Below are 23,820 nucleotides of genomic sequence, written 5' to 3'. Positions count from 1 at the left end.
TTTAAATCACATGGACATCAAAACACATGTTTTAACAGCAAAGCTAAATAAAAGTGAATGAAAGTAATAATTCTGAACACAGAGATATTAAAATGAGCTCAAGCTGCTGTATCTTCAAAAACAATCAGTACATCTTAAAATCAGCTCTGAACTTTCAGCTGGAAGACAATATAAGAAAGGAAACAAGAGTTAAAAGCTCTTTACAGTGACATCCAGTGGTTTATTAGATCAAGACTAAAATGAAATAATATGTAATTCAGAATGATTGTAGAATCTTCCACTCCTGATGTGAAACACGATGATGGATGTAGACGTTGTTGATCAGTGGAGTCTGATGGAGGCAGAAGTGTTGCTCAAACTCCATCAGGAGGTCTGATGTTTTCATAGTTCACTGTACCATCATCTACATCATAACGCACCTGAGGAAAACAACAACAACACTGAGTTGGGTACAAAGGATTTCAAAGTAAAACACAGTTCACAGTTTAATCAGCAGACCCTGAACGCACCATCAGTTCCCGTCTGATCTGATTGAATCTACTGACTTCTGGACAGTTTGCTTTGAAACTAGATTTCATCCTGCACATTATTCACAGTAACATACACATTGTTTTCTAATACTACTAAACTATTAGCATTGCTAAAAGCCACTAGTGTGAAGGCGGGGAAATCCTCTGTGATGTAATTCAGGGGAATCAGTCCTTTAATCTGAACTCATCATGTTCAGTTGTTACTGACAGGTTCAAAGAGGTGTTGATTCAGATCTATGGTCTCTTTGGAGGCTGTACTCTGTGTCTGTGTTTATCAGTTCATAATGAAGAGAGAGTCAAAACACTTCAGTATTTTGATGTAAAAACTCACATTGATTTCATCCATCTGTGTTTGCTTCTCTGAGAAGAAAGAAGAGAAAGTTGACTTTACTTTCCACAATTCCAAAAAACGTTTAAGTTTCATCTGTGAATGTTCTCACCTTTAATTCTTGTCCATATGCTGACCACCACAACAATCATTATGAGAGCTGCTAAACCCACAGGCACGAGGATGTGCCTCAAGAGACCTGGAAAGAAAATATAATTGTTTTAAAGATATATATATTTTGTACATTTACTTTTTTTTTTAAGAAACTGAGATGTTTTGAAATGTATCTACATGTAATCACGTTGAACGCCAATCAGTGCAAAGATGTGATGTGATTTCTTAACAAAATGTATATCATTGTAAACTGTTTAAAACAAACCATTTAATAGTCTTTGATTTAAGAGAAAGATTTTTAATCAAGCAATATTCATATATACATAAAACAATAATCATTTACTACTTCACTTTAAATGTTTTGCTTTTAACTTTAATGAATGGCTTTGTTTTAGAAAGTGAGCTAATTAAATGTGTCCTCATTTCTTTCCATGTGTACGGGGGACAGAAGACAAAGAGGTTCTAGAGACAGATAACGTACAGATGCTGAGACTCTACCTTGTAGTGTTGCTGAATCTTCAGTGATCACAGAAGCTGTCGTAGTGAAACCTGATCTGGAGTCGCTCTCTGTTGTTGTTGTTGTTGTTGTTGCTGTTGTTGTTGTGTCCTCACCTGAACAGATGAAAAAGATCAACAAATGTTTCACTAGCAAACTGTCTTATGGGCAATTTATATTGTGATGTGATAATACAACTTCAAATCATTGAATAAGTAAAAATACATGAGTTAATTAAGTCACTTTGAATGGCTCAACATGTTCTCACCTGAGGACTGAAGGCTGAAGGGAAACTGATGTCCTTCTCCTGTGTAATCATAAGTTACTTCACAAGTAAACAACTCAGACCTTGTTGTGTAACTAAAAAGAGAACTCAGAAATGTCACAGAGGCAGAGCAGGGAGACTGTGATGTGTTTATCTCTCTGTGATCTTTATCCACATCTCGACCCAGAAGCAGCCACTTCACTGTGTGCTCATCACACAGTCTATATGGCACCACAGAGCAGTTTAACGTCACCTCATCATTGTCCTGATGTTCAGTCACTGAAGACGGAGATAATGTGAGAGAAAGACAACAAGATTAACATTAACTTCATCACAGTAATCATTACCATTGTTATGTGTTAGTATTTTGCTCAACAGAGAAAGTTTGGAAACATCATGATGTAAATACTCACTGGTAAGAACAGACAGATAAACATAAGAGCCTGGATCTCGTTCTCCTGATACGAACTGTCTGCAGACGTAACGACCAGCATCCTCCTCTGTGACCTTCTTTATAACCAGAAAACAATTCTCTGTAACTCTCAGTCTGTCTGATTTAGCTTTGGCTTCTTCATCAATCTGCCCACCTCTAACCAGCACTACTGTGCCTCCTAAATCACTGAAGAACCAGGTAGGACTGTTACATTGATCCTGATCATCTATCACATAGTTACACGACAAAGTGGCTTCATCTCCAACTCTGACAATGGGGTAGAGGTATCGCTGTCCAATTGCAGCCCCTGAATAAACAAGAGATAATTATAAAGAATGCAAAGAAATACAAATGTTCATTTAAGATACAACTAAAGTGTCCCGATGTGTCTAAAAGTGGCCTTCCCCTCGTTGGAAGACAAACAGACCACTTCTCTGTCTTGGTTAAAAGGAGGTTAGGTAATAAAGTAACATTCATGATGAATACATTACATCTTTTAATGTTTCTAAATATATACATGTTGTAGGAATCCTTACCTGTAAACTGAAGCAGCAGAATGAGAAGTGAACACATTTGAATCCGTTTGAACTCGGCCATCGTGTCTCTTGTATTCGTGTAAGTCTAGACTGGCTGCCTCGAGAAATGTTGGATGTACTTCCTTCCTCAAAGTAGCTGCGTCTTCTTTTCTCAGTCAAGATGAGCCAGCACTACTGTGCATGTCGCTTCCTGTGGGTTTACTTTAATAACATTCATATAACAAACATAACCATATAAGCACATTTCAAGCATCTATATATATATATATATATATATATATATATAGTACTTTATTGATCCCAGTTGGGGAAATGTTTGCGTTGCAGCAAAAGAAACAAGGCAATGAGAGCAATGAAAAAGGGCTTTACAAAATAAATTATTATTAAAAATATACTATTATCAGAATCAGGTTTATTGAAAACTACATCAGGAATTTGTTTTTGGCAGAGGTGGGAGAAGTACTCAGATCTTATACTTGAGTAAAAGTAGAAGTATTCAGATCTTGTAATTCAGTCAAAGTAGAAGTACTCAGGTCTTATACTTGAGTAAAAGTAGAAGTACTCAGATCTTGTAATTCAGTAAAAGTAGAAGTACTCAGATCTTGTACTTGAGTAAAAGTAGAAGTACTCAGATCTTGTACTTGAGTAAAAGTAGAAGTACTCAGGTCTTTTCAACATACTACTCTACAAAATGATTTTTTCATATTCTTTTGACAAACTATACTTGACTTTTTCAAGGAAAATCATGACAAACTTTAATGTGACTTATTCTTAATTTTGCCATACTAAAGTAAGACTTGAAAATACTATATCGTTGTTTTTTAAATTATATTTCAACATATAAAACAAAACTTTTGTTTGTGTTAACATAACATTGACTGGATGTTGACTGGATGATTGACATGAAATGAGTTTTATTTTTTAAATTTTTTTTAAATGATATTTTAATATAGCATATTGGTGGAGATAATATTTACGGGCCCTTTGAGTAGAATGTTAAAAAGTAAGCTAGTCCCAGACTGTAGGGCCCACTCCTTAGGTTGGCTCCACTTAGGTTAAATTACTTTAGTTAAAATGAGGACATTCTAAATATGGTTAAAGTGGAGTAATTTGAGTTGTCTGATGCACACAAGCCTGTTTTTTTGTTTGTTTGCACTGCTGTGTGCACTTAAATTGATGTTGATGGCTAAATTAGTTATTGGTTCAAATGTACTGAGTTCTGAACATGTCATCTAAATGTAGAAATGCCTTGGGCATATGGTTCTTGTTTCAAAAACAATGCAGCATTTTATTTATTTGTTTGTCCTGCTTTTACAACATACAGTATAAGCACTCCTATGTTGTTGTTGTTGTTGTTGTTGTTGTTGTAGTACTTTAGCGTATCTGTAGCTATTAACATGATTGCTCATATTTCAAGCCATATTATTCCTGACCCCTTATTTTGGATCAGTTTACAGCGCCATGTACAGGTTCGGCATATGTACTGCAGCTTTTGGAGCAGGTTGGATGTAAACGGAGCCGTCTCGTGGAGCTTGACACAATCCGGTGTATATTGCGTGTGGGCGGAAGCTTTTTTGCGGTTGCGTTTGCGTTACTCTGATGCGTTTTGCCGTATGCGTTCCCGTGGAGCCGGGGCCTCAGTGTTTCAGTGTTTCAGTGTTTTGTGTGTCAGTGTGTCTGTGTGTCAGTGTTGCAGTGTTTCAGTGTTTCAGTGTTTCAGTGTTTTGTGTGTCAGTGTTTCCGTGTGTCAGTGTTTCTGTGTTTCAGTGTTTCAGTGTTTCAGTATTTCAGTGTGTCAGTGTGTCAGTGTTTCAGTGTTTCAGTGTTTCAGTATAGCGTGTCAGTGTGTCAGTGTTTCAGTGTTTCAGTGTTTCAGTGTTTTGTTTGTCAGTGTTTCAGTGTGTCAGTGTTTCAGTGTGTCAGTGTTTCAGTGTGTCAGTGTTTCAGTGTTTCGGTGTTTCAGTGTTTCAGTGTTTCTGTGTTTCAGTGTTTCAGTGTTTTCAGTGTTTCAGTATTTCAGTGTTTTGTGTTTCAGTGTTTCAGTGTTTTTGTGTTTCTGTGTTTTTGTGTGTCAGTGTTTCAGTGTTTCAGTGTTTCGGTATTTCAGTGTTTCAGTGTTTTCAGTGTTTCAGTGTTTCAGTGTTTTTGTGTTTCTGTGTTTCTGTGTTTTGTGTGTCAGTGTTTCAGTGTGTCAGTGTTTCAGGGTTTTCAGTGTTTCAGTGTTTCAGTGTTTTTGTGTTTCTGTGTTTCTGTGTTTCAGTGTTTCAGTGTTTTCAGTGTTTCAGTGTTTCAGTGTTTTTGTGTTTCTGTGTTTCTGTGTTTTTGTGTGTCAGTGTTTTCAGTGTTTCAGTATTTCAGTGTCTTGTGTTTCAGTGTTTCAGTGTTTCATGTGTCAGTGTTTCACTGTTTCAGTGTTTTGTGTGTCAGTGTTTACAGCCTTTCTTTGCTCTGATCAATCCCCAGGGATCCTCCCCTGGAAGGAATATAGCAGGATGAGAGAAAAACATTTAAAAAAACGTATCTTAGAAGTGGCTATAGCATTTGATGCAAATCTAAAAGATAGTCAGATTCCTAAAAAGTTACAAACGGATGCTGGAAAAGAATTATTTAACAAGATTTTTGAAGCCTTGCTGAAGAAACAAATAATTCTTTTCCAGCATCCGTTTGTAACTATATCGTTGTTTTTTAAATTATATTTCAACATATAAAACAGAACTTTTGTTTGTGTTAACATAACATTGACTGGCTTTTCCTTGATAATTTCAACATGAAATGAGTTTTATTTTTTTAAATGATATTTTAATATAGCATATTGGTGGAGATAATATTTACGGGCCCTTTGAGTAGAATGTTAAAAAGTAAGCTAGTCCCAGACTGTAGGGCCCACTCCTTAGGTTGGCTCCACTTAGGTTAAATTACTTTAGTTAAAATGAGGACATTCTAAATATGGTTAAAGTGGAGTAATTTGAGTTGTCTGATGCACACAAGCCTGTTTTTTTGTTTGTTTGCACTGCTGTGTGCACTTAAATTGATGTTGATGGCTAAATTAGTTATTGGTTCAAATGTACTGAGTTCTGAACATGTCATCTAAATGTAGAAATGCCTTGGGCATATGGTTCTTGTTTCAAAAACAATGCAGCATTTTATTTATTTGTTTGTCCTGCTTTTACAACATACAGTATAAGCACTCCTATGTTGTTGTTGTTGTTGTTGTTGTTGTTGTTGTTGTTGTAGTACTTTAGCGTATCTGTAGCTATTAACATGATTGCTCATATTTCAAGCCATATTATTCCTGACCCCTTATTTTGGATCAGTTTTCATCAATCAGCCACCATTCAAAACCTTATACATACATCTGTTTTCCCCCCTCACAACACGCCTTTTCAGAATTTGAAAAACCCTAAATCTAATTTAGAGAGGACAAATAAAAGTAGTAGGTGACTTTTTTATAGATCAAGGCTAGTTAGATTGACAACAAAAGGGTCTGAGAGTCTCACAGTGTTGTCCTCCCAACAGTGTAAAATAAATTTGATGCAGCAGTGAGTCATTGCAGTTCATTATGTGTTTGAATATATCAAAATGTTCTAAGAAATGTTTTAAAGCACCCAGGACTCTCATTTTTGCCAAGACATGACTTAATACACGATGCAAGTTTTAAAAGCTTTTGCCTGGAAGTAGCAGATTAAGTGATTTAATGGTGGAGCAGGATTGTTAAGAAACCCAATTCCTTACAAAAGTACTTTATATTCTACCAAGAAAACGAATTCCTTACAAAGTACTATTCTATCAGTTGTAAAGTGTTGCACACTTCAAAGTGTATCTAAAAGTATCCTAGTAACACAAACAAAAGCAAGGAAGAAAAAAGCAAAAGGTGTGTGAGGGGAGACAGTCTCACACATCCAGACTCCATTTTTCATGAAGAGCCTCAGACGGAGGGGTTTGAACACGGCACAGATACTGCATCCGTTTCTTGACTGGCGCTCCCGACGGATGGCGGTAAGTTGTCACAGGCGTCTCGCTGATTAAACCCATATCGATGCGTCTCTTTCCCATTTTCGTTTTTGAAAGTTTAGGTGACTTGGTGAGTGGAAATGACTGGCTTTTTATCTAGTTTGCACGGATTTCTTTTTTTACCAAGCTCCACCCCCACCTCTACCTTCTGACATCACAGCAAAAGGAAGGGGGGAAGGCGTGGGAGGGGGACGGGGTGAGAGGGGGACGGGGTGCGAGGGGGATGGGGTGACAGGAAGGGGTGAGAGGGGGACGGGGTGCGAGGGGGATGGGGTGCGAGACATGTTACAACACCTCACCACCCTCACATCAAAGGACATACATCAAAGGGCTAATTAGATTAGACCAGTGGTTCCCAAACATTTTGGGCCCAAGGCACACCAAAGGACAAAAAAAATCTCAAGGCACACCTATTTTGCAAAATAGCCCGTATAACACGTGTTATCACTCATATCATGTAAAATATCTGTAAATGTGCATAATTATTTACTAATGCCATATAAAATGTGACAAAGACAACTATATTACTCATGAAATATTTATTAACGAAATATTTCAATTCATTTGAAACTTTAACAAATTAGGCTTCATCAAAGCAGCAACACACTCATTTAAACCAGACAGGTCACACAATAAAAAATGAGGCAAAGGAAACTCAGCAGAAATTCAGCACAGAGAACTGTCAATGCAAGGAAGCTGCACTGTCCATGGTCCTGAACTACAAATTATAAATATAACATTTCAGCAATCAGCATAGAAACATGTGCTATTGTAAATATTTTTGCCGACTTACAAATCAGTGAGATACATGTGCCTGTCGGGCGCGCAGATTTTTTTAATCCTTGGTGGCACTGAGGAGAGGGCCACTCGCAAGTCCTGTTCAACAGAGAGCCGTGACCTCCTGTTGTTCTTCATGTAAACCAGAGTAGAGAACGCCAACTCACACAGGTAGGTTGTGGGAAAAAGAAGAAGTTGCTCAATCGCGTGATGGGAGATGCTTGGGTACTCCGATGCAGAAGCCAACCAAAACTGATCCAGTGGGAGCTCACTAAATTTGAGTTTCAGTGTGCGGTCCACACGGAGCTCTGCGCACTCCTCTCTCTCTTTCATAGTGAGCTTTTCTGATGAGAGTTCCGGGTGGAATGGGTCTCGGATCCAGTCATAGTCCTCTATGTCAGCCACATGTGGGAAATAGCGGTCAAACCTCTCTTTTAAGGTCTGAAGGTGTTCGGCATATACAGCGCGCTCCCTTGCTGCCTGCGGCGCAGCTGATGCCAGCGGGAACATGTCCATGGAGCCCTGTTCCAAAGCCTCGCGCCACAGGCTAAGTTTGCCCATAAACCCCCGAATCTTGTCTGTGGATGTTAAAATGTTTTCATTCCTGCCCTGAAGCTTGGCGTGAGATGCCCAAATATGTCAGCGAGGTAAGCCAGCCTGGCGCACCACCTCTCATCCGCAAGCTTGTCTTTATGTGGGACAGCGTGTTCACGTGAAAAATCCAAAAGCTCTTCCCGAAGCTCATAAAGACGGGATAGGACTTTCCCCCGTGACAGCCAACGTACCTCTGTGTGGAGGATCAGGCTTTGGTGGTCGGCTCCCATCTCGGCGCACAGCTGGGAGAAGAGGCGAGATTTCAGGGGCCTTGATTTTATGTAATTCACCATCTGCACAGCCTGATTCAGCACCTCAGTCAACTCCAGGGGCATGGTTTTGGCAACTAATGCCTCTCTATGCAAAATGCAGTGGTTTGTGACGATATGTGGGTTTTGTGCTCTCACCTTAGCAATAAATCCTTTCACTCTCCCCGTCATGCTTGCTGCACCATCTGTGCAAAGACTGACGCACATATTCCAGGTCAGACTGTTCTCTTTTAAATAGTTATGAGTTACCCTGAATATTTCTTCTCCCGTAGTATGGCTTTCCATTTCTTTGCAGAAGAAAAACGTCTCTTTGATAGAGTCAGCATCAACATATCTGACGTTTGCCAGAAGTTGGGCAGCCCCACTTATGTCTGTCGATTTGTCTATTTGTAGGGAAAATCTGCCGCTCGCCTGCAGTTTCTCTGTCAATTGTTGCTCAATGTCTTCTGACATGTCGTCGATTCTTCTTTTGATGGTATTATCAGACGACGGCACTTTGGATAGCTCATTTGCGGCATCTGGACCCAGCATGATACCTACAATTTTTTTGCAAGCGGGGAGGATGAGGGTCTCCGCTATTGTGTGAGGTTTTTTCTGCTTTGCAATGAGCTCCGCTAGCATGTAACTAGCCTCCATTGCCTTTTCAGACACTTTCACACAATCCAACAAACGGTTGGATGGATCTGGTTCAGATCCCGCGCTCTTATGAAGTAGGCCAAGTTTCTCTGAACATGGAAGGGATGTTTGGTTTCCAAGTGCCTCTTCAGCTTGCTTGGAACCATGTTCGCATTAGCTAACTTCTCCCGACAGACGACGCACTCGGGTTGAGGATTGTTGCCATCCCCGGTCCAACTGAAGCCATAAGACAGGTAACTGTCATGATACTGTCTGCTGACAGTTTTTTTCCTCTTTTCTTTCGGTGGTGGGTTTTCGGCAGTCTCTGCACTGGTGGTTGGTGGTTTGCTCCGCACAAGAAAGCGCTCCATTTTCCCTCTTGCGTGTTTCTTTGTTATAATGTTGTCCTTCAGCCTTCGGTGTGTCACGGTCGTATAATTCCCACCTGCAACTGCGTTACCTGCGAAATATGGGGTTCCGTGAGGATTTTTATTAAAATAATTGTTTTTAGGTATAGAGTTTGCCTCTGTATTATGAAATGAGTGCATACAAAGTACTGATATAGTAAATTAAAAAATAATTATTTTTGTGTAGTTGTATATTGCAATAATAACATATGGTTGTCACAAAATCCCACGGTACACCCGGACTTGCCTCACGGCACACCAGTGTGCCGCGGCACACAGTTTGGGAACCACTGGATTAGACAACAAAAGGATCTACTACAAGGGGGAATTCACACCTACATGTTACAAACACCTCACCCCTCACATCAAAGGATAGACATCAAAGGGTCAGACATCAAAGGCTAATTAGATTACACAACAAAGGATCTACTACAATGGGGAATATCACACCTACACGCTACAACACCTCACCCCTCACATCAAAGGATATCACACCTATCTGTGAAATCACACCTACACGTGATAACACCTCGAACAAAGGGGCGCATTAGCATATCAAAGGGGCTCATTAGCATAAGTAGGAGGCGGAACATAGCAGGTGTGACCTGTCACTTTTTATGCATACCAATGTGATTGACACAGCATCAGTAATACTACTTACCTTAATATAAAGTGTTACCATAAGTTTTAATAGTATAATATCCTCAAAATTACTAAATTAAGTAAGGTTTGGTTGAGGCTGAAATGGAATTTCCTACATCAAAAAGTCACTTAAACGCCTCTCAGTTATTTTAGTTGGCGGGGGCCAGCACAGCAGATACTGCTAGACTTTTGTTGAAAGACAATCCATTTGATTGGTAATAAGCATTAGTGACAGATTAATCAGCCAATCAGATGTTGACGTTCGATGACAGTACGCCACCTGGGCCTAGAGCTACCCTAAACTTCTGTCATGAACTTCCTTCGTAGCATGGATTTTATTTACAAGTGACAGGCTACTATTCGCTTCATTTTAGAGCGACGTGAGAGTGCACAATGACACAAGTTTAATAATAGATTACTTCATTGATCAATGTTGGGAAATTGCGTCTGCATTCAACCCACCCTTATCTAGCTTACTGTTGTGATTGTTGATCAGCTGTCGTATTGTTGAGAGACTGTTTGGCATAATGTGCACATTATTTGATTATGGCCTCGTTGGAACAGAGACGTGTAAAGTGTGTGTACTGTATGTGCTCTTCAATAGTTTACTGAAGGCCCTGTCTAAAGACCCACGGTACGGCACTGATAAAGTAACATTCCTGATTGATACATTACCTTTTATAATGTTTTATAAATGTATTATACATGTTGTAGGAATCCTTACCTGTAAACTGAAGCAGCAGAATGAGAAATAAAGACATTTTAATCAGTTTGAACTCATCCATCTTGATTCTCCGTCTCTCTGCTTCCTCTATCTCGTGTTCTGATGAGATGTTGATGAAATAGTGTGTTAGCAGAGAAGTGTTGCGTCTACTTCCTCTCATACGTATGATGTAAACTTCTCAAAGTGACTTTAGACTATTTCAAAAAATAGACTCAATTGTTGTTGTTTTTTTTATTTGCAGATTCTAATGTCAACAGATATTACAAAGAGAAAACTTACTATCTACATTAAGGCTGATAATCCATTCAATCACATGGACATCAAAAGACAAAGCAAAGCTAAATGAAAGTGAATGAAAGTAATAATTCTGAACACAGAGATATTAAAATGAGCTCAAGCTGCTGTAACTCTAATAGCAATCAGTACATCTTAAAATCAGCTCTGAACCTTCAGCTGGAAGACAATATAAGAAAGGAAACAAGAGTTAAAAGCTCTTTACGGTGACATCCAGTGGTTTATTAGATCAAGACTAAAATGAAATAATATGTAATTCAGAATGATTGTAAAATCTTCCACTCCTGATGTGAAACACGATGATGGATGTAGACGTTGTTGATCAGTGGAGTCTGATGGAGGCAGAAGTGTTGCTCAAACTCCATCAGGAGGTCTGATGTTTTCATAGTTCACTGTACCATCATCTACATCATAACGCACCTGAGGAAAACAACAACAACACTGAGTTGGTTACAAAGGATTTCAAAGTAAAACACAGTTCACAGTTTAATCAGCAGACCCTGAACGCACCATCAGTTCCCGTCTGATCTGATTTAATCTATTGACTTCTGCACAGTTTGCTTTGAAACTAGATTTCATCCTGCACATTTACTACTTCACTTTAAATGTTTTGCTTTTAACTTTAATGAATGGCTTTGTTTTAGAAAGTGAGCTAATTAAATGTGTCCTCATTTCTTTCCATGTGTACGGGGGACAGAAGACAAAGAGGTTCTAGAGACAGATAACGTACAGATGCTGAGACTCTACCTTGTAGTTTTGCTGAAGCCACATAGCTGCACCTGCAAGGTGAATACAGCTGGTAAAAGAAAAAGTGTTTGAATGCGTACATTAACAGGTTTATGAAATCACTGCCCCGTCCAAGACACGAGTGGATCTGACTTTAATTAAATTTGACTCGAGTGTTTCGTCAACTTAATGTGTTGCTTAAAATAATACTTCTGCATACAGTATGTGACACTGTGAGTGTTGCACGGCCAGATACGGCTCAGCTGACTCAAATAAGGAAATATATGATACATTATGATGTGATATGATATGAATGATAATGGCACACATCGACGTCTGCACTCACAGTGCCGCAGACTGTACTTAATGTTACTCTGATCCGGTTACTTATGTTGTGGCAGATATTTAAGTAAGCTTTCTTAACGCTAATATTATAATAGTCAGATTGCTCTGAAGATGGGAGGGGATATTCTATTCATGTTCACGTTCACACAGTCAGTTGATTTTGGCCGGACGTCTTTCCTGCAACGGCAGTTTTTCTGTATTTCCTCTATCCTGTAATATGAATTGATCGCTTTAAACTCCGCACACGGAGCTCTGATTGGTCAGCAGGCGGTGCTTTCACTGAGTTGATCTCTTAGCCTGCCACCTAACCTGCTCCGGAGCAGGTTTGCCGCTCAGCATAAGTTACCATGGAGATCTAGCCCGCTAAAAAGAGAACCAGCGTCGTAGGACCGGAAAGCCAGAGTTTTCCCTGAAGTCAGCCGGCTAAGCGAAAATCCGGCTTCGTAGTATAGGCCTCTGATCTGGAGTCGCTCTCTGTTGTTGTTGTTGTTGCTGTTGTTGCTGTGTTCTCACCTGAGGCCTGAGGCCTGTACTACGAAGCCGGATTTTCGCTTAGCCGCTAAATTCAGGGAAATCTCGGGCTTTCCGGTCCTACGACGCTGGTTCTCTTTTTAGCGGGCTAGATTTGCATGGTAACTTATGCTGAGTGGCAAACCTGCTCCGGAGCAGGTTAGGTGGCAGGCTAAGAGATCAACTCAGTGAAAGCACCGCCTGCTGACCAATCAGAGCTCCGTGTGCGGAGTTTAAAGCGATCAAGTCATATTACAGGATAGAGGAAATACAGAAAAACTGCCGTTGCAGGAAAGACGGCCGGCCAAAATCAACTGACTGTGTGAACGTGAAAATTAATAGAATATCCCCTCCCATCTTCAGAGCAATCTGACTATTATAATATTAGCGTTAAGAAAGCTTACTTAAATATCTGCCACGACATAAGTAACCGGATCAGAGTAACATTAAGTACAGTCCGCGGCACTGTGAGTGCAGACGTCGATGTGTCCCATTATCATTCATATCATATCACATCATAATGTATCATATATTTCCTTATCTGAGTCAGCTGAGCCGTATCTGGCCGTGCAACACTCACAGTGTCACATACTGTATGCAGAAGTATTATTTTAAGCAACACAATAAGTTGACGAAACACTCGAGTCAAATGTAATTAAAGTCAGATCGTGTCTTAGACGGGGCAGTGATATCATAAACCTGTTAATGTACGCATTCAAACGCTTTTTCTTTTACCAGCTGTATTCACCTTGCAGGTGCAGCTATGTGGCTTTGATCCTGGATAAAGTGTTTAAGTCATGGATGTTTAAAGTTTAACTTCTTCATATTTGACTAATATTAAAGTTCACTTTTCATTCAGGAAGTATGACGCTGCGCTGTCAGTACGCTTGTCCGTGTTTGAGATTGGTCGAATGCTCCAAATACCACCCCTTTCATGTGAACGCGCACCTAACTAGATAGGACACGGCTGGCTTGAGCGATCCACTTGATAACCAGCGTCGTAGTACAGTTTAGCACCAGCGCGTATGTTTTGGATTGGGCCAACCGGCTAACTCAAACATATCCAGGTTAGGTTGAACCAGCTTCGTAGTACAGGCCTCTGAACAGATGAAAAAAGATCAACAAATGTTTCACTAGCAAACCGTCTTATGGGCAATTTATATTGTGATGTAATAATACAACTTCAAATCATTGAATAAGTAAAAATACATGAGTTAATTAAGTCACTTTGAATGGCTCAACATGTTCTCACCTGAGGACTGAGGGCTGAAGGTCCACACGTTGGAATGATAAGTTACTTCACAAGTAAACAACTCAGACCTTGTTGTGTAACTAAAAAGAGAAGTCAGAAATGTCACAGAGGCAGAGCAGGGAGACTGTGATGTCTTTATCTCTCTGTGATCTTTATCCACATCTTGACCCTGAAGCAGCCACTTCACTGTGTGATCACACCGTCTATATGGCACCACAGAGCAGTCTAACGTCACCTCATCATTGTCCTGATGTTCAGTCACTGAAGATGGAGATATTGTGAGAGAAAAGACAACAAGATTAACATTAACTTCATCACAGTAATCATTACCATTGTTATGTGTTAGTATTTTGCTCAACAGAGAAAGTTTGGAAACATTATGATGTAAATACTCACTGGTAAGAACAAACAGATAAACATAAGAGCCTGGACCTCGTTGTTGTTCTCCTGATCTGAACTGTCTGCAGACGTAACGACCAGCATCCTCCTCTGTGACCTTCTTTATACCCAGAGAACAATTCTCTGTAACTCTCAGTCTGTCTGATTTAGCTTTGGCATCTTCATCAATCTGCCCATCTTCAACCAGCACTGCTGTGCCTCCTGAATCTCTGAAGAACCAGGTAGTACCGTTACATTGATCCTGATCATCTCTCACACTGTTACACGGCAAAGTGGCTTCATCTCCAACTCTGACAGAGAGGTAGAGGTATCGCTGTCCAATTGCAGCCCCTGAATAAACAAGAGATAAGTATAAAGAATACAGAGAAATACAAATGTTCATTTAAGATACAACTAAAGTGTCCCGATGTGTCTAAAAGTGGCCTTCCCCTCGTTGGAAGACAAACAGACCACTTCTCTGTCTTGGTTAAAAGGAGGTTAGGTAATAAACAGGGACGCAAACTCATCAGGTATGAAAAAGGTGACAAGGATCCGAGCCCCCCGACCCCACGGAATATCAGCTTTAAAATTAGGAATGACAGGATTTTAGCAGTCAGAACAACAAAAGCAGTTAATAATAACAGAAACGCCAAAGAGTCACATCTAATAGAAATGTATAAAAGCATTTATTTTAATTGTGTAGCAGTCAGTTTATAATTTTGGCAGCACTGTTGAGCATTTTGAAAATGTATTTTCATGCCTCTGTGCAAGGCTTAGTCTTTCTATCTTTATAGCCACTGGTGTAAAGTAACTAAATTCATAAACTCAAGTACTATACTTGAGTACAATTTTGAGATACTTGTACTTTATTTAAGTATTTCAATGTTTTGCTACTTTGTTCTTCTTCTCCTCTACAGTTCAGAGGTAAATGGTGTACTTTTTTGTTAAATCAGACTTTAGTTCCACCTGGAGTAAATCCACAAGCTACCCTGCAGTATACAAAGTCATTCAAACTAGCTGCACCTTTACCAGCTTGGATAACACTTTAATGATCAATCATTATAAAACATATCATATATATTATTCTGAAATGGACCAATCTGCACAATCACTACTTTTGAGGAACATTTTGAATGCAGGACTTTTACTGTAACAGAGTATTCCTACACTCTGGTACTTCTACATTTACTCAAGTACAAGATCTGAGTACTTCTACTTTTACTCTAGTACAAGACCTGAGTGCTTCTACTTTTACTCAAGTACAAGATCTGAGTACTTCTACTTTTACTCTAGTACAAGATCTGAGTGCTTCTACTTTTACTCAAGTACAAGATATATACTTATACCACCTCCGTTTATAGCCTATGAAAAAAGCTATTTGAAAACGAAGGGTAAAGCTAACGTTAGCAGATAGTGACAATGTATGCTAGTTAGCTAGCTCAACGATTATAATATTGCGACAGAAAAACTTTTCAGTGCACATCACGCTCTGCCGCTCCGACAGGCCCGTTCTAACAGCTGTTCACCAGCGGTCCAGTCTGTGCCACAGTGACTTCGGACCGCACAGTTAATATTAACGAACGCACCCTAGGTAATGTAGCTGCTGAAGCTAGACCCTCATCCCGGAGCAGCAGAGCCTTATTATACATCCATGAGCAGAGCCGACAGGCAGGAAGACTCGAGCACACAGCTCGCGCTTCATTATATAAAAAAAGAACACCATGCGTGTCATGATGGCACATAACAGCTCGCGGCCGGAGATTACTCCGGGTCCCAGACCCCCCCCATACCCCAAAAATATTTTTATTGCAGATCTACATGAATCACACAAACGACCTATTTTGGATTCAAAACGGCGAATTTCGCCGAAAGGTGACAAGTTTGCATCCCTGTAAGTCACTTTGAATGGCTCAACATGTTCTCACCTGAGGACTGAGGGCTGAAGGTCCACACGTTGGAACGATAAGTTACTTCACAAGTAAACAACTCAGACCTTGATGTGTAACTAAAGAGGGAAGTCAGAAATGTCACAGAGGCAGAGCAGGGAGACTGTGATGTCTTTATCTCTCTGTGATCTTTATCCACATCTCGACCCTGAAGCAGCCACTTCACTCTGTGATCACACCGTCTATATGGCACCACAGAGCAGTCTAACGTCACCTCATCATTGTCCTGATGTTCAGTCACTGAAGATGGAGATATTGTGAGAGAAAAGACAACAAGATTAACATTAACTTCATCACAGTAATCATTACCAGTGTTATGTGTTAGTATTTTGCTCAACAGAGAAAGTTTGGAAACATTATGATGTAAATACTCACTGGTAACAACAGACAGATAAACATAAGAGCCTGGACCTCGTCGTTGTTCTCCTGATCTGAACTGTCTGCAGCCGTAACCTCCAGCATCCTCCTCTGTGACCTTCTTTATACCCAGAGAACAATTCTCTGTAACTCTCAGTCTGTCTGATTTAGCTTTGGCATCTTCATCAATCTGCCCATCTTCAACCAGCACTGCTGTGCCTCCTGAACCACTGAAGAACCAGGTAGTACCGTTACATTGATCCTGATCATCTCTCACACTGTTACACGGCAAAGTGGCTTCATCTCCAACTCTGACAGAGAGGTATCGCTGTCCAATTGCAGCCCCTGAATAAACAAGAGATAAGTATAAAGAATACAGAGAAATACAAATGTTCATTTAAGATACAACTAAAGTGTCCCGATGTGTCTAAAAGTGGCCTTCCCCTCGTTGGAAGACAAACAGACCACTTCTCTGTCTTGGTTAAAAGGAGGTTAGGTAATAAACAGGGATGCAAACTCATCAGGTATGAAAAAGGTGACAAGGATCCGAGCCCCCCGACCCCACGGAATATCAGCTTTAAAATTAGGAATAACAGAGGATTTTAGCAGTCAGAACAACTAAAGCAGTTAATAATAACAGAAACGCCAAAGAGTCACATCTAATAGAAATGTATAAAAGCATTTATTTTAATTGTGTAGCAGTCAGTTTATAATTTTGGCAGCACTGTTGAGCATTTTGAAAATGTATTTTCATGCCTCTGTGCAAGGCTTAGTCTTTCTATCTTTATAGCCAGTGGTGTAAAGTAACTAAATTCATAAACTCAAGTACTATACTTGGGTACAATTTTGAGATACTTGTACTTTATTTAAGTATTTCAATGTTTTGCTACTTTGTTCTTCTTCTCCTCTACAGTTCAGAGGTAAATGGTGTATTTTTTTGTTGAATCAGACTTTAGTTCCACCTGGAGTAAATCCACAAGCTACCCTGCAGTATACAAAGTCATTCAAACTAGCTGCACCTTTACCAGCTTTGAGAACACTTTCATGATCAATCATTATAAAACATATCATATATATTATTCTGAAATGGACCAATCTGCACAATCACTACTTTTGAGGAACATTTTGAATGCAGGACTTTTACTGTAACAGAGTATTCCTACACTCTGGTACTTCTACTTTTACTCAAGTACAAGACCTGAGTACTTCTACTTTTACTCTAGTACAAGATCTGAGTGCTTCTACTTTTACTCAAGTACAAGATCTGAGTACTTCTACTTTTACTCAAGTACAAGATCTGAGTGCTTCTACTTTTACTCCAGTACAAGATCTGAGTACTTCTACTTTTACTCAAGTACAAGATCTGAGTACTTCTACTTTTACTCAAGTACAAGATCTGAGTGCTTCTACTTTTACTCTAGTACAAGATCTGAGTACTTCTACTTTTACTCAAGTACAAGATCTGAGTACTTCTACTTTTACTCAAGTACAAGATCTGAGTGCTTCTACTTTTACTCCAGTACAAGATCTGAGTACTTCTACTTTTACTCAAGTACAAGATCTGAGTGCTTCTACTTTTACTCAAGTACAAGATCTGAGTACTTCTACTTTTACTCAAGTACAAGATCTGAGTGCTTCTACTTTTACTCAAGTACAAGATCTGAGTGCTTCTATTTTTACTCAAGTACAAGATATATACTTATACCACCTCCGTTTATAGCCTATGAAAAAAGCTATTTGAAAACGAAGGGTAAAGCTAACGTTAGCAGATAGTGACAATGTATGCTAGTTAGCTAGCTCAACGATTATAATATTGCGACAGAAAAACTTTTCAGTGCACATCACGCTCTACCGCTCCGACAGGCCCGTTCTAACAGCTGTTCACCAGCGGTCCAGTCTGTGCCACAGTGACTTCGGACCGCACAGTTAATATTAACGAACGCACCGTAGCCTAGGTAATGTAGCTGCTGAAGCTAGACCCTCATCCCGGAGCAGCAGAGCCTTATTATACATCCATGAGCAGAGCCGACAGGCAGGAAGACTCGAGCACACAGCTCGCGCTTCATTATATAAAAAAAGAACACCATGCGTGTCATGATGGCACATAACAGCTCGCGGCCGCAGATTACTCCGGGTCCCAGACCCCCCCATACCCCAAAAATATTTTTATTGCAGATCTACATGAATCACACAAACGACCTATTTTGGATTAAAAACGGCAAATTTCGCCGAAAGGTGACAAGTTTGCATCCCTGTAAGTCACTTTGAATGGCTCAACATGTTCTCACCTGAGGACTGAGGGCTGAAGGTCCACACGTTGGAACGATAAGTTACTTCACAAGTAAACAACTCAGACCTTGTTGTGTAACTAAAAAGAGAAGTCAGAAATGTCACAGAGGCAGAGCAGGTAGACTGTGATGTCTTTATATCTCTGTGATCTTTATCCACATCTCGACCCTGAAGCAGCCACTTCACTGTGTGATCACACCGTCTATATGGCACCACAGAGCAGTTTAACGTCACCTCATCATTGTCCTGATGTTCAGTCACTGAAGATGGAGATATTGTGAGAGAAAGACAACAAGATTAACATTAACTTCATCACAGTAATCATTACCATTGTTATGTGTTAGTATTTTGCTCAACAGAGAAAGTTTGGAAACATTATGATGTAAATACTCACTGGTAACAACAAACAGATAAACATAAGAGCCTGGATCTCGTTGTTGTTCTCCTGATCTGAACTGTCTGCAGACGTAACGACCAGCATCCTCCTCTGTGACCTTCTTTATACCCAGAGAACAATTCTCTGTAACTCTCAGTCTGTCTGATTTAGCTTTGGCATCTTCATCAATCTGCCCATCTTCAACCAGCACTGCTGTGCCTCCTGAATCTCTGAAGAACCAGGTAGTACCGTTACATTGATCCTGATCATCTCTCACACTGTTACACGGCAAAGTGGCTTCATCTCCAACTCTGACAGAGAGGTAGAGGTATCGCTGTCCAATTGCAGCCCCTGAATAAACAAGAGATAAGTATAAAGAATACAGAGAAATACAAATGTTCATTTAAGATACAACTAAAGTGTCCCGATGTGTCTAAAAGTGGCCTTCCCCTCGTTGGAAGACAAACAGACCACTTCTCTGTCTTGGTTAAAAGGAGGTTAGGTAATAAACAGGGATGCAAACTCATCAGGTATGAAAAAGGTGACAAGGATCCGAGCCCCCCGACCCCACGGAATATCAGCTTTAAAATTAGGAATAACAGAGGATTTTAGCAGTCAGAACAACTAAAGCAGTTAATAATAACAGAAACGCCAAAGAGTCACATCTAATAGAAATGTATAAAAGCATTTATTTTAATTGTGTAGCAGTCAGTTTATAATTTTGGCAGCACTGTTGAGCATTTTGAAAATGTATTTTCATGCCTCTGTGCAAGGCTTAGTCTTTCTATCTTTATAGCCACTGGTGTAAAGTAACTAAATTCATAAACTCAAGTACTATACTTGGGTACAATTTTGAGATACTTGTACTTTATTTAAGTATTTCAATGTTTTGCTACTTTGTTCTTCTTCTCCTCTACAGTTCAGAGGTAAATGGTGTACTTTTTTGTTAAATCAGACTTTAGTTCCACCTGGAGTAAATTCACAAGCTACCCTGCAGTATACAAAGTCATTCAAACTAGCTGCACCTTTACCAGCTTTGAGAACACTTTAATGATCAATCATTATAAAACATATCATATATATTATTCTGAAATGGACCAATCTGCACAATCACTACTTTTGAGGAACATTTTGAATGCAGGACTTTTACTGTAACAGAGTATTCCTACACTCTGGTACTTCTACTTTTACTCAAGTACAAGACCTGAGTACTTCTACTTTTACTCAAGTACAAGATCTGAGTGCTTCTACTTTTACTCTAGTACAAGACCTGAGTACTTCTACTTTTACTCTAGTACAAGATCTGAGTGCTTCTACTTTTACTCTAGTACAAGATCTGAGTGCTTCTACTTTTACTCAAGTACAAGATCTGAGTACTTCTACTTTCACTCAAGTACAAGATCTGAGTACTTCTACTTTTACTCTAGTACAAGATCTGAGTACTTCTACTTTTACTCAAGTACAAGATCTGAGTACTTCTACTTTTACTCAAGTACAAGACCTGAGTACTTCTACTTTTACTCAAGTACAAGATCTGAGTGCTTCTATTTTTACTCAAGTACAAGATATATACTTATACCACCTCCGTTTATAGCCTATGAAAAAAGCTATTTGAAAACGAAGGCTAAAGCTAACGTTAGCAGATAGTGACAATGTATGCTAGTTAGCTAGCTCAACGATTATAATATTGCGACAGAAAAACTTTTCAGCGCACATCACGCTCTGCCGCTCCGACAGGCCCGTTCTAACAGCTGTTCACCAGCGGTCCAGTCTGTGCCACAGTGACTTCGGACCGCACAGTTAATATTAACGAACGCACCGTAGCCTAGGTAATGTAGCTGCTGAAGCTAGACCCTCATCCCGGAGCAGCAGAGCCTTATTATACATCCATGAGCAGAGCCGACAGGCAGGAAGACTCGAGCACACAGCTCGCGCTTCATTATATAAAAAAAGAACACCATGCGTGTCATGATGGCACATAACAGCTCGCGGCCGCAGATTACTCCGGGTCCCAGACCCCCCCATACCCCAAAAATATTTTTATTGCAGATCTACATGAATCACACAAACGACCTATTTTGGATTCAAAACGGCGAATTTCGCCGAAAGGTGACAAGTTTGCATCCCTGTAAGTCACTTTGAATGGCTCAACATGTTCTCACCTGAGGACTGAGGGCTGAAGGTCCACACGTTGGAACGATAAGTTACTTCACAAGTAAACAACTCAGACCTTGATGTGTAACTAAAGAGGGAACTCAGAAATGTCACAGAGGCAGAGCAGGGAGACTGTGATGTCTTTATCTCTCTGTGATCTTTATCCACATCTCGACCCTGAAGCAGCCACTTCACTCTGTGATCACACCGTCTATATGGCACCACAGAGCAGTTTAACGTCACCTCATCATTGTCCTGATGTTCAGTCACTGAAGATGGAGATATTGTGAGAGAAAAGACAACAAGATTAACATTAACTTCATCACAGTAATCATTACCATTGTTATGTGTTAGTATTTTGCTCAACAGAGAAAGTTTGGAAACATTATGATGTAAATACTCACTGGTAACAACAGACAGATAAACATAAGAGCCTGGACCTCGTCGTTGTTCTCCTGATCTGAACTGTCTGCAGCCGTAACCTCCAGCATCCTCCTCTGTGACCTTCTTTATACCCAGAGAACAATTCTCTGTAACTCTCAGTCTGTCTGATTTAGCTTTGGCATCTTCATCAATCTGCCCATCTTCAACCAGCACTGCTGTGCCTCTTGAATCTCTGAAGAACCAGGTAGTACCGTTACATTGATCCTGATCATCTCTCACACTGTTACACGGCAAAGTGGCTTCATCTCCAACTCTGACAGAGAGGAAGAGGGGACGCTGTCCAATTGCAGCCCCTGAATAAACAAGAGATAAGTATAAAGAATACAGAGAAATACAAATGTTCATTTAAGATACAACTAAAGTGTCCCGATGTGTCTAAAAGTGGCCTTCCCCTCGTTGGAAGACAAACAGACCACTTCTCTGTCTTGGTTAAAAGGAGGTTAGGTAATAAAGTAACATTCATGATGAATACATTACATTTTTTAATGTTTTCTAAATATATACATGTTGTAGGAATCCTTACCTGTAAACTGAAGCAGCAGAATGAGAAGTGAACACATTTGAATCCGTTTGAACTCGGCCATCGTGTCTCTTGTATTTGTGTATGGCTGCGTTTCACTTCGGTTAAATGGATTCCTTGCGTCCCTCACTTGCGTCGTTTCCCTGCGACTATTCCCTCCCACCAGGGAAGCATGGAGAGACGCAAGGAAACCACGAGAAGCAGGGAAATGAGTTTTAAGAGCAATGGGACGTCCTTTCCTCCGGAGCGTCACGTGAAGCGACGTCCGTTTGTGATGACGCCGCACAGCTGATCGTCTGACAGCAGCCAGCTCTGTCCCCGTTATTTTCACAAACACCCTCGCCTCTGTTAGTACACATTTACTGACACAAACATTTGTATCATCTGTTGTAGACCCAAATAAATAAAATCAAATAAGAACTAATTCTCAAAAAAGATAAACGCCATTCTTAAAATGTATAAACGAATATTAGTTTCATTAATATTGATTAGAGTGCACAATATAAATAAAAGAATTGAGAGAAGAAAAAGAGATATGTTATCTATCAAAACCCAGTTAGATTAACATTCATTGGATTGCACACTTTGTTTGTTTGTGTGGATATGTAGCAAATTAATATGTTAAATAGCACTTAATGACTGACTGAATGGAAATGACAATAAATGAAAATGTAAAACGAAAAAAGCGATCACGAAAATGTTTCCAATAAATGAATGAAATGATTTTTGTCCACTTTGTTGTTCAGATATATCACATATTTGTAACTGAATGATGCATTCATTGAAACAAAACACAGTATGAACTGAGGAGTGAGTCCCGTGAGTTTCATGTGTTTTCTTCACTCCGCTGGGAAACTGCTCTCATGTCAAGAAGCATTAGATCAGTGCATGCGCTGCATCGTCCAATCAGTGAGCGATACACAGTAAGGGGGCGGGGAGAGTATCTGAGGATTTCATCGAAGGATGGTCTGGTGGTTCCTCGATTATAGCTCCTCCATTATCGCTCCTCGATCCTCGGTCCTCCGGCAAAAATAAGGCCATTGGGACGCTACTCAAGATGGCGCAGACAAATCAACTTCCGGTGAGACCGAGACCGAGGAAATGAAAAATAAGAGAAGTGAAACGCAGCCTAAGTCTCGACTGGCTGCCTCGAGAAATGTTGGATGTACTTCCTTCCTCAAAGCAGCTGCGTCTTCTTTTCTCAGTCAAGATGAGCGCATGTCGCTTCCTGTGGGTTTACTTAACATTCATAACCATATAACCATATAACCATATAAGCACATATACATATATACACATATATATATATATATACATATATACACATATATATATATATATATACATACACATTATATATATACATACACATTATATATATACATACATATATACATATATATATACATATATATGTATATATATACATACATATATACATATATATATACATATATATGTATATATATACATACTTTATTGTTCCCA

General features: G+C 39.7%; 1 protein-coding gene across 3 annotated transcripts; it reads right to left on the bottom strand.

Moving 5' to 3' along the window:
* On the bottom strand, window positions 1–22,564 carry LOC117477184. Of its 3 annotated transcripts, XM_034123838.1 has the most exons (11): window positions 22,336–22,564; window positions 21,773–22,105; window positions 21,377–21,637; window positions 19,233–19,565; window positions 18,838–19,098; window positions 16,568–16,894; window positions 1,737–2,012; window positions 1,471–1,584; window positions 971–1,057; window positions 862–890; window positions 1–419 (listed from the first exon to the last, which is right to left on the bottom strand). In XM_034123838.1, the coding sequence occupies exons 1-11, from the start codon at window positions 22,394–22,396 to the stop codon at window positions 354–356; spliced, it is 2,148 nt and encodes a 715-aa protein (XP_033979729.1). In that variant the 5' UTR covers window positions 22,397–22,564; the 3' UTR covers window positions 1–353. The 3 variants fall into 3 exon arrangements, with proteins under 3 accessions (XP_033979729.1, XP_033979727.1, XP_033979728.1); XM_034123836.1 differs by lacking the exons at window positions 1–419; window positions 862–890; window positions 971–1,057; window positions 1,471–1,584; window positions 1,737–2,012 and adding exons at window positions 10,958–11,455; window positions 13,869–14,129; window positions 14,265–14,597; window positions 16,172–16,432; XM_034123837.1 differs by lacking the exons at window positions 1–419; window positions 862–890; window positions 971–1,057; ... (1 more) ...; window positions 1,737–2,012; window positions 18,838–19,098 and adding exons at window positions 10,958–11,455; window positions 13,869–14,129; window positions 14,265–14,597; window positions 16,172–16,432.
* Between the last annotated feature and the right edge of the window lie 1,256 nt (window positions 22,565–23,820).

This window comes from Trematomus bernacchii, unplaced genomic scaffold, assembly GCF_902827165.1.
Source record: "Trematomus bernacchii unplaced genomic scaffold, fTreBer1.1, whole genome shotgun sequence".
In the NCBI taxonomy this organism is placed as follows: domain Eukaryota; kingdom Metazoa; phylum Chordata; class Actinopteri; order Perciformes; family Nototheniidae; genus Trematomus; species Trematomus bernacchii.
This window is presented reverse-complemented; position numbering and strand designations above follow the sequence as displayed.

Bases quoted from the DNA above. Each gene is read 5' to 3' on its own strand.
- LOC117477184 (XM_034123836.1), bottom strand. From the start codon at position 22,396: ATGGCCGAGTTCAAACGGATTCAAATGTGTTCACTTCTCATTCTGCTG. The intron at 22,106-22,335 runs GTAAGGATTCCT...TTGTTTATTCAG, and splicing joins TCTGCTGCTTCAGTTTACAG to GGGCTGCAATTGGACAGCGT. The intron at 16,895-18,837 runs GTGAGAACATGT...TTGTTTATTCAG, and splicing joins CTTCAGCCCTCAGTCCTCAG to GGGCTGCAATTGGACAGCGA.